This window comes from Monodelphis domestica, chromosome 7 (assembly GCF_027887165.1).
Source record: "Monodelphis domestica isolate mMonDom1 chromosome 7, mMonDom1.pri, whole genome shotgun sequence".
Lineage (NCBI taxonomy): Eukaryota > Metazoa > Chordata > Mammalia > Didelphimorphia > Didelphidae > Monodelphis > Monodelphis domestica.
The window spans coordinates 17,155,599-17,170,108 of NC_077233.1; the positions used below are offsets into that span (position 1 = coordinate 17,155,599).

A 14,510-nucleotide genomic window follows, 5' to 3' on the forward strand; every position below is an offset into this window, starting at 1 on the left:
TCTCCGAATCAGCTGAGGCATAGTATATTATGGTCCAGTTCCTCATCTTCACTCTATATGTGTCTCTCATTTTCAGTGTAAATGACACATTGTCAGGCCCTGGTTTTTGATCCTTTATGCTATCCATTTTCTTCCCGTGGGTGAATTTATTCCATTACACTCAATGTCATAGTTACTAGCTATGCATTTTCCTCTACCGTGTCCTTCTTCACTGTTTGTCCCCCTCTACCTTTCTTTCTGACATATCCCTTCTCAGATGTCCAATAATACTTCTCCCATTCACATCACTTCACAAAAATTCTCCTTTATCCTCTCCCCTTGCCCTCCTAGCTCCAAATTGGCTCATCTTTCCAAAGGTCCCTCCCTTGTCCCTTAACTTTTAATTCTTGTTTTATCTACCTTTCCCCAAATTCCTTATCTCCCACCTCTTCCCTCCTACTTCTTGATTCCTTCACTCCCTCACCTTACCACTTTATCTCTTGATATGTACTTTCCACTAGGTATCCCTCCCTTCTTTACCTTTCCTTATTCCCTTGTCCTCCTTTCCCTTAAACTATCCTTACTTCTCTTATTCCCTCAGTGCCCCCCCCCAAGGGAACTCCCAGTCCCTCCCTTTTCATATCCCCATTTCCCTTACCTCTATTTCTCTGAATAATATTTACCCTTCTAATTGTGTATGTTGTAGTCTCTTTATCCCAAGACTGAAAACTGATGAGAGTTAGGTTCTAATATGCCCAGCCCTTCACCCCTTTGCCTCTTTCTCTGTGGCAGTTCCACTACCCAATTCCTCCTCTATATGAGATAGTCATTCCACTGTACATCTTCCTGGTCTATTTCACTAACATTTCAGCTAATTTCATTAGATTCCCTTAACTTCAAGTCTTCCATTCATACCCACCCCTTCAAAATACACAAATAATGATGTAATTCCCAAGGACCACAAATGACATTTTCCCATACCAGAATCAAACAATGTGATCTTTTGTGTTGCTTATGATTAATCTTTCATTACCTGTGTATGTTTTTCCAAATTTTCTACTGAGTTCTGGGTTTTTCTCCAAGAATAGCCGAAACTCCTTTGGTTCATTAAATATCCATTTCTTCTTTTTATAATTTTGCTCATCTTTGCTGGGTATTTTATTCTTGGTTGCAAGCTCAGTTCTTTTGCTCTCAAAAGTATATTGTTTTTTCTTGTTGCTTATTATATGTTCTCCTTTATCTGGGGGCTATGAAACTTAGCAATGATATTCCTCTGCATTTTCATCTTTGGGCCTCCTTGAGGTGTTGATTGGTGGATTATTTTAATTTTTTTTACCCTCTGTTTCTAAAGTTTCTGGGAAGTTTTCCTTGATAATTTCTTGGAGTGCAGTGTTTTTTTTTCCCAATTATAATTTTCCAGGAATCCAACTGTTTTTATATTGTCTCTCCTTGATCTATTTTCCAGGGCAGATGTCTTTCTGATGAAAAATTTCATATTGTCTTCTATTATTTCATTCTTTTGATTTTGATTTATTACTAATTACTGTCTGAGGAAATCATTAGCTTCCTCCCCTTGCCCAATTCTAGTTCATAATATATTATTTTCTCCTATAAGATTCTGAAGAAGTTTTTCCACTTGGGTGATTTCATAATTTTCTTGATTTTCTTGCATTGCTCTCATTTTTTCTTAAAACTTTTCTCAACCTCTCTCACTTGCTTTTTGAGGTCTTTTTAAAGCTCTTCCAAAAGCTCTTTTTAAGCTTATGATTTATCATATTTCTTTTCTGTTTTTGAAGTGGGTGTCCTGAATTTTAGCTGAGATCTCTTCTCTTTCTCCATAATAGTTATTAATAGTTGGGTTCTTTCTTCTTTGCTTGCTCATTTTTATTTATTTAAAATTTTAGTGGTCAAGCCAATATTCTTAATTATTGGCGGGTTTTCTGGAGTCCCAAAGTTTCTATTGCTTTGATGTGTGTTAACTCAGGTTTCAGGATTTTCTGTGTATGTTTATTATTTCCTGGGTCCTATTTAGGTATTGCAATTTTTAGAGTCCCAAGTTAGATGTAGTTCTGATCCCCTGCTCAAGTCCCATTCCACGACTGACCTGAAGTGTTCCAACCAGAGTCCATGAGCAGTTCTGCCAGTGCAGCAACTGCAAACAGTCAGTCTGTCTCCCCCTGAGGCAGCAAGCTAGGAAATCTACCAGAGTTGCCATGGCCCTAGTCCTTCAGCAAATACTTACTTCTCTCTTACTATGGAGCAGAGGTCCAGTCTGTATTTCTCAGGCCTGCTCATATGGTTTCAATGATCATCTGTGCTGATGATTCTCACATCAAAAACCACAGTCGCTTCTAACTCATCCCTCAAATCTCCATCCCTTCTTCCCACAGGCTGGTAATCACTGCTTGGTCCCACCAGTAGCTCAAATTACATATTTTCAAATCTTTTCCCCAAAACACAAGCCTCCTTAATTTCCTGAATTTTCTGGAGAAGACCCATTATTGGTGTGTTTCTGTCTCTCCCTCCTCTTTTTCTTTTCCACTTCACTGCCAGGTCCTATTGATTATACCTCTAGAATATCTCACGACCACCCTGATTCAGGTCCACAGGCAGTATGTATGTTCTCATTTATTCTTCACATCGGTGTATCTGAATACTCTTACTACTGCACTATTCTGGACTTCCCTCACATAACACATGCTGCTTCTCCATTACACTTATAGAATATTCTGTAATTTTAGAGGGCAGGAAGATATCTTATCTAAACACTATGATTAGTAGGAAAAAAACCTTAGTTGAGGTAATGTTTGTAAAGTGCTTAGCACAGGGCCTATTTCCTTCCTTTCTAGCCTCTCTCAGAGGGTCCCAATACAATAAACACCTAACTTTGTACATCCTATTTTATTAGACAGTTAACAAGACAATAAATTAAATGGAATGTTGAATTAGCTAGAATCTATAAATCCCACCCATTTCAAGCTTTCATTTTGTTTTGGATTTTGGTCCAAACTTATGATTTTGTTCATATAGAAGCCTCTCCATGAGGAAATTCTCTTCACAAATGTGGACCCACATCTGTTCATCAATGTTTGTCTTCTCATCTTTAAAAAACTTTCATTCTTTTTTGCCAGTTACTCAAGCTACTATCTTAACTATCTCCTTTTCACACCCAAATTCCAAAAGGAAGCACTTGTACTATTGGTCTCCACTCACTTCTCACTCCTTTGCCCACTCATTTCTGACCTTGCCATGCAACCAAAAATGCTTTCATCACATTTGCCAATGACCTCTTAACTGCTCATTTCAATGGCTTTATCACAGTCCTCCTCTTCCTTGGTGGCTCTGCAGCCTTTACCATTCCTTCCCACCTTCATGGATAGTTTCTCTGCCCTGAGTTTCTGGGACACTTCTCTCTCCTGGTTCTCCTATTTGACCTCTCTCCTATTCTGTCCTCTTTGTAGGATTATTCTCTGTGTCCCGCCCTCATGCACTCCCAGAACTCCACTGTGGTCTTTCCATCTCTATTGGGAATTCTCAACCTTTTTTGGGTTACTGAATCCCTCTGTCAATGAGCCTGTTCTATGCACAAACTACATAGTTACAAATGGAACCAATTATATTGAGATAAAGGGGACAACTTGAAATCTATCCATGGACTCCTTAAAGGTCAATGGGTCCCAGAAGACCTCCTGCTCTATATCCTCTCTGTCAGAATACCCAGAAACTTTAATGGGTTCAATTATAATTTTTATCAATAAAATTCTTGAATCTGTCAATAAACATTTATTTAACACTTTACAACATGTGACTCACTACTGATTGGAATCCAAAACATTCATTTTCCATAATTTACACATTCATGGAGAAAAATAAGTAGAAAAAAAATCCAGATAAACTGTCAGACATACCAACAATTCAGAAATGCTTGAGCAAATATCCTTACTGCCTACCATGAGACTATCTCTGAAAAACTGTCAATACATTACCATAAAAGCAAATAATGATTCATATCTATCTTAAAGATGTATCATGGATAGCCATCCCAAATTAATAATCTTGAAAAAAACTGCTACAACATAAAGCACAAAACAAGAAAAGATACCCTAAAAACTAGTGTAGGCAGTACTCACAAACAGAGCAAGAAATACTATAATTATCAAATGGAAAAACAATTTTAAAATGTCTTTATTTTTCATTTAATTTCATTAGATTATCTCATACCATTTCTTAATTCATTTTAACAAGGTGATCTCATTTTAAACTAATTCATAAGTATCTTGAGTTTTGTTCAAACTTTTTAGATAAACACGAATCCTAGAAATTCAACCAAGTTTAATAAGTAACTAAGCATGAATAAAAATTACCTGAGAACGTGAGTTGTAAGTAGCATCTGAAGTACATGGAATGGGTATGAGAAGCTTTCTCGGAGAGGTGGAGTCCACATCACACGTGTAGACTGAAAACAATAAATTGTTTAGTTTATTGTATATTATACTACACTTAAATTATTAAATATTCTCAGTAAAAAATTGTGATTCCTAAGGTTTTTATTGATATAAGTAAACAACTACAATATTACCTAAATCTTGTTCTCCAGATTAAGTTTCCCACACCTGGAAATTGACTTAATTCTGCAGTTATAAAAGCCAGAGACAGAAAAAGCAGGAGAACATAGATTAAGGTGATAATAAGATCCAGGTGGACTAAGGGACAATTGTCAGTGATATGAGAGGGCCAGAAGTGGGCTATGAGTTTAATGATTAGGATCTGTAATTTGCCTAGAGTCATTCTTAGATTTGTCAGATTGATATTTGCACATAGCAATGGAGCACAGGCCCTTACACAAACCACTGGAAATTTGAAAGGATTCAGCATTTGGAAACTCTTTAAATAATCATCTTAGAGACATCAAAGTGCTTGCAAATCACTCGAATAACATCTAAAAATCTACCTGATGTTTTATATTTAAGTCAATTCTCTCAAAATCCCCATGTAAAATTTTCATTAAAGATAAATTATAAAGGAAATTAAATAGCACATTAAGAATGGCATAGTTTTTGCTCATGTGAAATTATATGATTAATTAGCAATCAAAGTAAAAGATAATTTAAATCCAAGAAAAGTTCATGCTGTCAAAGTGCTATGTTAAATTCAAATTTTTTTAAACTATGAAAAAACTGTAATAATTTCTTTAAAAGCTGTTTTGTCTATTTAAATGTGATTTTTCATGATAAAGGGGAAAAACAGAAATAGATCTTTGACTAGAAGCTCCAGGTCACTGAGGGGCAAGGAATCCTTCTGAAGTGAATGTCACTAGCTACATCAGTGTTAGAGAACCTTTCATAGATCTTATCTCCAAAATGTACCTTCAAGCCACCTGTGAGCCCCCCGCATTACCTCACAGAGGTAAAGGAAGAAGTGTTTGCATTCCTCTGCTCAGCAGGGGGATGGGGCATGCAAAAAATATCTAATGCAAACCAAAAAAAAAAAAAAGGTTCAGCGGAGACCGGGGATGGAGTAGCCCCAAGCATCTCACATCTTCACCAACATGGAGCAAGATGAATTGAGCGGGTTCCCAGGGTAATCTCCTACTTTGTAGGATGAAGGAACTACTGCCCAAGAAAGCAGAGTATCTAGTCCAAGGTCATCCAGGCTCTGATCTGGGGCTTCGCAAATGCTAATTAATCTAGTTGTTATATAAAAAGTGAAGTTTGTACCCACACTAGCTGAATCAGGTAGTCTGAGTGTAACTCTTCCTGATCAACAGATAGACTCAAAAGGGGGTTTATGATTTTGCTCATGGATACACTAAACATCTATGGATTTTATTCAGTTTTCTCTTTTGACCATGGAAGGTGAGAGAGATAACAACAAAAAATGGTCTGGAAGTTAAAAAAAATCTAAGGAGGCAAAATTATATCTCTTCTTGATAAGAACAGATAGCTAAGTCGGGCATAGTTGTCAGGAACAGACCAGCTAGAACTGAATAAGCTAAAATGAGAAAATCTGAAATCCAGTCTGTTAAATATCAGGTCTAGAAGTCACTCCTGGTTAAAGCAAATTTAAAAATGGCTCTAGAAACACTAAAAGAGATTGTTAAATCCTATACAGCCCTTGTATAAAAATTAGAGTTATGTGAGGCAATGATTAATAAGCCCCCCACAAAATTTCACGTTTATTAAGATGTCAGTAATTAATACTTTGATGTTTACATTTCTAAATTATGTTCTATCGTGTATTGAGTTAATGTACAAAATAAGGAAATTATTACTTAGTTAAATGATGTTACCTTAGGAATCATATTTTTGTAATAATTTTTATGTTAATCGCCTCATCAGGAAAATATGTCCATGAAGGCTAGTTAATGTAATTTCTGCTGGATTAGACTAAGACAGAAAGGCTTTGAGTATGGCTTTGGTATTTGATAATTTGTTATCCTAAGATCAACCTATCCAAGTACAGAAAGGCTCATTACCAGAAGGATGATCATTAGGTGATGAATTCTTTGGTCATGGTAATCCATAAAACAGATAAAAGTCTAAATGGCCTTCAGCTTTGTGCTGTATGTACACTTTTCAATTCCATAGTAATAGAGGTCAGAAAGGCACACAAAGGGCACTAAGAATTACTCAGTTTTCAGCCTATTTAACATATTAATGTAACAGATATTACTCTAAATGTGAGATCTTTGTCCTGTGGCCAGTGACATAATGCTAACTATGACAAATCACATCCATATTATCATTCTTGATAAAAAGGAAATCAGAAATAATAGAATGCTATTAAGTGGAAGGTCTTTCTTCTAAAGGCAAATACATTTCTAAAGGAAATGAAAGAATTGATCTCACCATTTCTTGCACTGCTTTGCCTCACATTACTCAGAATGAGCAAAAGCAAAAAAGAAAATTAACTATTATCTAATTGTAGCCTATGCCCAAATATCTGTAAAGGATGAAGAGGTAGAGAAATAATACAAGCAGTGGCAAAGATTATATAAAAACATCAGAATAAATACCATGACTCCTAGTAACATCACTATGAAGGAGAGACACACAAGCTCCATGCTCATAAACACGTCTAGCACCAATAAAAAGAAAAAAGGAAAAATCACACGCAAAAAAAAACCATAAAATGTTCTATACTATGGATAAAAACAGAGGAAATAGATAACACTAGTTTCTAAAATGGGGATCATTTCACAATCAGTTGCTTGTATATAATCAAAATGTTATCTATTTGGAGCAAGTGCCAAATAACCAAAATTTTTAATAAAGTTAAAAAAACTGTGAAATTATAACAGTTACAACCTGACATTTTAAAACAAGCTAATGACTGGAAAATGGAAAATAAAACATCTATTCTGGTCACCATCATTTCTCAAAGAAGTTTAATCAAGATAAATCAGTTGCGAGCACAAGAAGGCCAAAACCACTTCAACCAGAAAACACTTGATCTCCTTGCCAAAAAAGCTATATAAAGGAAACACTAATATGTGAACAAGTTCATTTGTGAAACAGTATGGATAAAGCAGATAGAAAAACATGAACAGCATCATTTCCCAAGAGAGAGAAGTTAGGAAGAGGAAAATTTGTAGTCACAGTCAAAATATCAGGCAATATTGCATAACTTTTTCAGAGAATGTACTCTTCTTGGAGGTTTGCTTATTATAAAATATTGGGCCCAAAAGTGTTACTAATGTTTTTATTAAAAAACTACAAGTTACATTTTTAAAGAAATAAAAACAAGTCCATAGAAAACTTGAAATAAAACTCCATTAAACCTGTTAGATTTAAAATAGTTTGGGAGCATTAAATAGTTGTAGATAAGAGAGCGAGAGCCATAAACTATGATAATTAAAATGTTTGGGAGCAAGGGAAATATATATAACAATTATGACCACTGAAATATGTTTTCTACTGTGTCTTGGGTTTATATAAATATAAGATGGTCGCCAGGGAATATATTCCCAATTTATGAATATGCCCAAGCCAACTGGGTTTTATAGAGAAATTTAATTTATAATACACTGATTAGTCAATAGAAAAAGAGAGAAAGTAAGAAAGGAATAAGAATGAAGGGCCTCAAGCCAATAAGGCCTAGACCTCAGTCCTAAGAGATAAATCAGTCAGTTGGTTTTATCACTCACCCAAGATCTCTCTAGGTAAGTCTTCTCATGCCAACCTCAGGCTCCACCTTCAAGAGAGCCTCCTTTCAAGAAATGTTTCCAGAGAATTCTCCTCCTGACTCCTCCTGAGTTCACCTTCCACAGCCTCCTTCAAACCTCTCCAGGAACTCTCCCTCCAGGACCTCTCCTCTCAGACCTCCTTCAGAGCAACTCCCACAGCCTCCTTCAAAACCTCTCCAGGAACTCTCCCGCCAGGACCTCTCCTCCCAGACCTCCTTCAGAGCAACCACCTCCCTCAGAGCAAAATACCTCCTCCCCTCTTGTCCTCAGACCCTACTATCTTTAAGGAAACCATCTAAGTTCCCTCCCCTCAGTTCTCACATCTACCAATCACTGTCGATGTCTCCCCTGTGCCAATGGTGGCTCTAGCTTAACCCAGGACCTCCCAGAGGTCTGTCCTTTTTTGCACATGTCTGTTGAAGGTCATATTCTCAAATAATTAAATCTTGATCTTTGCTGCAGCCCTTCCTAAATCCTGTTACTCTGAGTAGGGTGGAGATTGTAGTTTCCAAGACCCGGTTTTGTCATTCCAAGTATCTCTATCGTATCAATTCTAAAATCAATCATGACTCAAAGAACTTCCTGTTCTATGCTTAAGCATAGGTCAAAGCCCTTTCCATTGTTTAGCAAAAGGTTTCTGTCCTAAAGTAGTCTTAAGTAGGGAGGAGAAGGATCCTCCCATGCCAAGGAGTTCCATATTCCAATAGAGTTCTTACTATTAGTAGGAAATTTTTTCAAGTATGAAATTTCCCAATGGGGACATTTCCAACATTCATAAGTCTAAGAAATTTTAAGGTTTACAAAAACCAGACCGGATATAATATGTCACGGAATTGCCAGAATGCTTTATAGTGATCTATTCTCGTCATGGACCACAATGGAATCATCTTATTTGGGCTCAATCCTGTGACAAGGAAATCACTTTAAAAGACTGATATATATTAATTTAAGGTCGCCAAGGAATTCAGCTATGTAATTCCTAAATGAAAACTCAAGTCAGCAGTCAATCTTTTATGGAGTTTAATTACAATAGGAGGAAGTAATTAGAGATAGAGAGAGAGAAAAGGGAGAGAAGAGAATAGGGCTTAAATACCCCTTCTGTTTAGGCTGGGCCAAAAGGCCCAAGCCCTTAGATAGTTGGGGCAATGAAAGGAGATCAGTCCCTATTACTCACGTGACCAAAAATGGAAAAACAGTCTCCGGGGCCCCCACCTTCAGCTTCCCCCAGAGGAAGCTTCTCAGAGCACACACCAACCACACCGACCAACTTCTCCAACCCCCTCCGTCTTCAGACCCCCCTATCCTTAAGGAAACCATCCAAGTTCCCTCCCCTCAGTCCTCACATCTACCAATCACCTGTCCATCAATTTCCCTGTGCCAATGGAGGCTCTAGCTTAACCCAGGACCACCCAGAGGTCTCTGGCTTTGCACATGTCTGTTGAAGGTCATATTTTCAAATAATTAAATCTTTGATCCTTTGCTACAGCCCTTTCTAAATCCTGTTAACCTGAGTAGGGTAGAGATTGGAATAATTAAATTTTGATCTAGGCTGCAGCCCTTACTCAATCCTGTTAGGACTGAATAGGGTGGAGATTGATTCCAAGTATCTCCATTGTATCAATTCTAAAATCAATCATGACTCAAAGAAATTCCTGTTCTATGCTTAAGCATAGGTCAAAGTCCTTTCCATTGTTCAGCAAAAGGTTTCTGTCCTAAAGTAATCTTAAGAAAGTAGGAGGGGGAAACTCTCATGCCAATGGGGTTCACATTCCAATAGCCAAGACCCACTATCAATAGGGAATTTTTCAAGTATGAAATTTCCCAATGGTGAAATTTCCAACATTTATAAGTCTAAGAAATTTTGAGGTTTACAATCCCCAATGGACTGGAAATGTGGGAAGAATGTGCACAGAAGTGAGATTCTTCAGATGTTCCCATGTGCTGATAATGCTATGACTAAATGTTCTACAACATCATAACATGTCAATTAAATACTGTAATTGAAAGGTGCCCAACCTCCCTGACCAAATGAAAAAAAAATAAAGTGCACAAAGACTACACACATTACCCAGGCTATGACATGTGCTGTACTAACACTCCATCAACACATAATATAACACGGTCAATGGGCCATCATTTATGCATACAAATGAAAAGGAGAAAGAACTGTATGAGTGAGAATTAGGGAAGTTTTCAATGATCCCAAGCTATTCCCTGCTGCAAAAGTTGCTATTTTTCATAGTAATTCTCTCCTAGTGATTCTTATGGACATTTGAATCCCACAATCTGGGAAGAATCAAAAGCACAGGTGACCCCAAAGGAAATGGAAAAGTGCCCCATGAATTTAACAAGCTGAAGAGCATTCTCCACAACAGTATGAGTGTAAGAAGGGGCTTACAAGACATTAAGGATGCGTATAACTAAAAAGAAAGGCAGAGCATGCATTAAGTGTGAGGGAAGGAGGCAGCTAGACAGCTTAGTGGATTGAGAACCAGGCCTAGAAATGAGAGGTCCTGGGTTCAAATCTGACCACAGACACTTCCTAGCAGTGTGACCCTTAACCTAACTTCCACTTCCCAGCCCTTACTGCTCTTTAGCCTTCAAATGAAGAGGTTAAGTCAAGATGATGGAGTAGAGGAATGCAAAGTTCAAACCTCTCTGAGAATCCACTCCAAACAACTTAAAATAATGCTTCAAAATGAATCCTGGAGTGGCAAAACCAACAATGGAAGGGAGTGAGACATTTTTCTGTTGAAAACAACTTAGAAGGTAGACAAAGAGGGTCTGTTTCACTGGGTAAAGAAGACAGTACAGTCCACAGCAAGGCCACACCATGGAGCACTGGCACAAGCCAACACCAAACCCCAATCAAACCCCACTGCTCGAGGTTCTGAACCAACATCAAGACCCAAGACTCTGTCTAAGTTAGCAGCAGAGAACCCCCATGCCCACCTCTTAAAGTTCCAAGCCTCACTGTATGCCTACAATGAAATCCTAAGCCCCAGCAAAAGGCAGTCTTCAGTATACCTGGCCAGTGCAAGCCCAAGGGGAGACCCAGAGTCTCCACCCATCATATCAATAACAAAACTAACAAAATCATAAGATTATCTCAATAGATGCAGAAAAGGCCTTTGACAAAATATAACACACATTCCTAATAAAAACAGTAGAAAACAAAAAAGAGGAATTTATGACCAAACAAGAAATAGAGGGCATTAGAAGATGTAAAACAAATACTTTTGAATATATTAAAAAACTTTATACAAACACAACCAATGAATCCAAGATTAGAAAGGAAATATTAAACTGGGGGAGGTTATAGCAAAGATCAAATTTCTCAAATTTGTAGAGAACTAAATCAAATTTATAAAAATATGTCATTCCTCAATTGACAAATGGTCAAAGGATATTGACAAGCAATTTTCTGATGAAGAAATCAAAGCTATCAATAATCATATGAAAAAAATATTCTAAATCACTCTTGATTAGAGAAATGCAAATTAAAACAACCCTGAGGTACCACCTCACACCTATCAGATGGGCCAATATGACAGTACTACTTTATACCTATCAGATTAGCTTATATTACAGTAAAGGAAAGTGATAAATATTGGAGAGGATGTGGCAAAATTGGGACTCTAAAAAGTGTTGGGGTTATAAACTGATCTAATCATTCTAGAGGGCAATTTGGAACTATGCACAGAGTTATAAAACTATGCAAACCCATGTAATACCACTACTGCGTCTGTATTCCAAAGAGATCATAAAAAAAGAAGAAAGGACCTACCGTGTCTTGGCAAAGAATTGGTAATTGAGGAAAGTGCATCAAATGGGGAATGGTTGAACAAATTGTGGCAAATGTTGGTGACAGAATACTACTTTGCTATAAGAAACAATGAGCATTTAGCAATTAAAGAAGAAAAATAAATTGAAGGAATTAAAGTGGGTAATAATGAAAACAAACTATCACTCTGCAGATGATATGATGGTATATAGAGAATCCTAGAAAATCAACTGAACTACTAGTTGAAATAATAACTTTAGCAAAGTTGCAGACTACAAAATAAAACCACATAAATTATCATAATTTCTTTATATTTCCAACAAAATTCAGCAGGGAGAGTTGGAAAGAGAAACTATATTTAAAATCACTCTAGCAAATATAAAGTACTTGGGAATCTATTTGCCAAGACAAACACAGGAATTATATGAACACAATTAAAAAAATTTTTCACACAAATAAAGTTAGGTCTAAACAATCAGAAAAACATTAATTGCTCATGGGAAGACAGAGCTAATATAATAAAATAACAACTCTACCTATATTAACTTACTTATTTAGTACCATCCCTATTGAACTACCAAAAAACTATTTTATAGAACTAGAAAAAATAATAAAATTCATCATAAAGAACAAAAGGTCAAGAATACCAAGGGAACTAATGAAAAAAATATGAAGGATGGTAGCCTAGGCAGTACCAGATCTTAAACTGTACTTTAAAGTATTAATCATCAAAACAATCTGGTACTGGCTAAGAAACAGAAGGGTGGATCAATGGAATAGATTAGGGGTAAATGATATCAGCAATCTAGTGTTAGATAAAGCCAAATATCCTAGTTTTGGGGATAAGAATTCATTATTTGACAAAAACTGCTGAGAAAATTGGAAAATGGTACAGTAAAAATTAGATTTAGATCAATATCTTACACCAAGATAAGTCAAAATGTGTATATGATTTAAATATAAAGGTGACATATTATGAGTAAATTAAGGGAATAGTTTACCTGGCATATCTATGGAGAAGGGAAGAATTTATGAACAAACAAGAAACAGAGAATATTATAAGATATAAAATGAATAATTTTGATGATATTAAATTTAAAAGGCTTTGATCAAACAAAACCAATGCAACCAAGATTAGAGAAGAAACAAATTGGAGGAAAAAAATTTATAACAAATTTCTCTGGTAAGGGTCTTATTTCTCAAATATATAAAGAACTAAGTGAAATTTATAAGAATCCAAGTCATTCCCCAATTGATAAATGGTCAAAGGATATGAATAGCCAGTTTTTAGATGAATAAATGAAAGCTATCAAAAAGCATATGAAAAAATACTCTAAATCCCTCTTGATTAGAGAAATGCAAATTAAAACAACCCTGAGGTACCACCTCACACCTACCAGACTGGCCAATATGACAGTAAAGGAAAATAATAAATGTTGGAGGCAATGTGGCAAAATTGTGGCACTAATACATTGCTGGTATAGTTGTAAACTGATCCAACTATTCAATAGGGTAATCTGGAAGTATGCCCAAAGGGCTATAAAAGAATGCATACCTTTTGATCCAGTAATACCACTACGAGGCCTGTATCCCAAAGAGATTTTCTTAAAAATGGGAAAGGACCTGTTTGTACAAAAATATTTATAGCTGTGCTTTTTGTGGCAAAAGAATTAGAAACTAAAGGGATGTCCCTCAACTGGGGAATGGCTGAATAAAAATGTGGCATCTAAGGTGATGGAATATTACTTTGCTATAAAAAATGATGAACAGGATGATTTCAGAAAGAGCTAGAAAGATCTACACGAACTGATGCAGAGTGAAATGAGCAGAACCAGGAAAACATTATACATAGTAACTGCAATATTGTAGAATGATCAAATGTGATAAACTTTGGTACTAAGAACAATTTAATGGTCCAGGGCAATTCTGATGGACTTATGAAAAAGAATATTATTTGTCTCCAGAGAAAGAATTGTTGGAGTAGTAATGGTGATGAAAACATGATTATCACTTGTTTATTTGGGTTTGTTTTGGAGTTTAGGTTTTATAAGATTATTCACTTAAAAAATGAATAATATGGAAATGTTTTGCCTGATAATACATGTATAACCCAGAAAAAAAAGAAAAAAGAAACAATTACCAGGATCATGTCAGAAAAAGCTGGAAAGATCTATATGAATAGATTATAGAGTGAAATAAGCAGAAACAGGAGAACATTGTACATATTTAACAGCAATACTGTACAATGATGAACTGTGAAAGACTTAGCTACTCTGAGTAATACAATTATCCTGGATAATCTTGAAAGACTTATGACAAAGAATGTATCGTCTACACCTCCAGAGAAAGAACTATTGGAGTTGGATGCAGATCAAAATATGCTATTTCTCACATTTGTTTGTTTACACTTTTATTGGGGGTTTGGGCTTTATATGAGAATTCTCTTACAACCACAACCAATATGGAAGTATGTTTTGCATGATAAAATGTATAACAGATCAAATTGCTTATCATCTCTAGAAGTGGGGAGGTGTGAAGATTGGATTTAGCTATCTCCTGATT

At 36.1% G+C, this 14,510-nt stretch overlaps 1 protein-coding gene across 6 annotated transcripts in view; it reads right to left on the reverse strand.

Moving 5' to 3' along the window:
• Nucleotides 1–14,510, reverse strand: part of LOC100012477 (probable C-mannosyltransferase DPY19L2) — a 205,195-nt gene that overhangs the window by 121,081 nt on the left and 69,604 nt on the right. For 5 of the 6 annotated variants that reach the window (XM_007499954.3, XM_016424414.2, XM_007499956.3 and 2 more), the window contains one exon: nt 4,344–4,435. The exons of the other annotated variant lie outside the window; for it this stretch is intronic. In XM_007499954.3, coding sequence (XP_007500016.1) covers nt 4,344–4,435 — 92 coding nt within the window. The remainder of the gene's footprint in view (nt 1–4,343; nt 4,436–14,510) is intronic. 6 annotated transcript variants of the gene reach the window in all.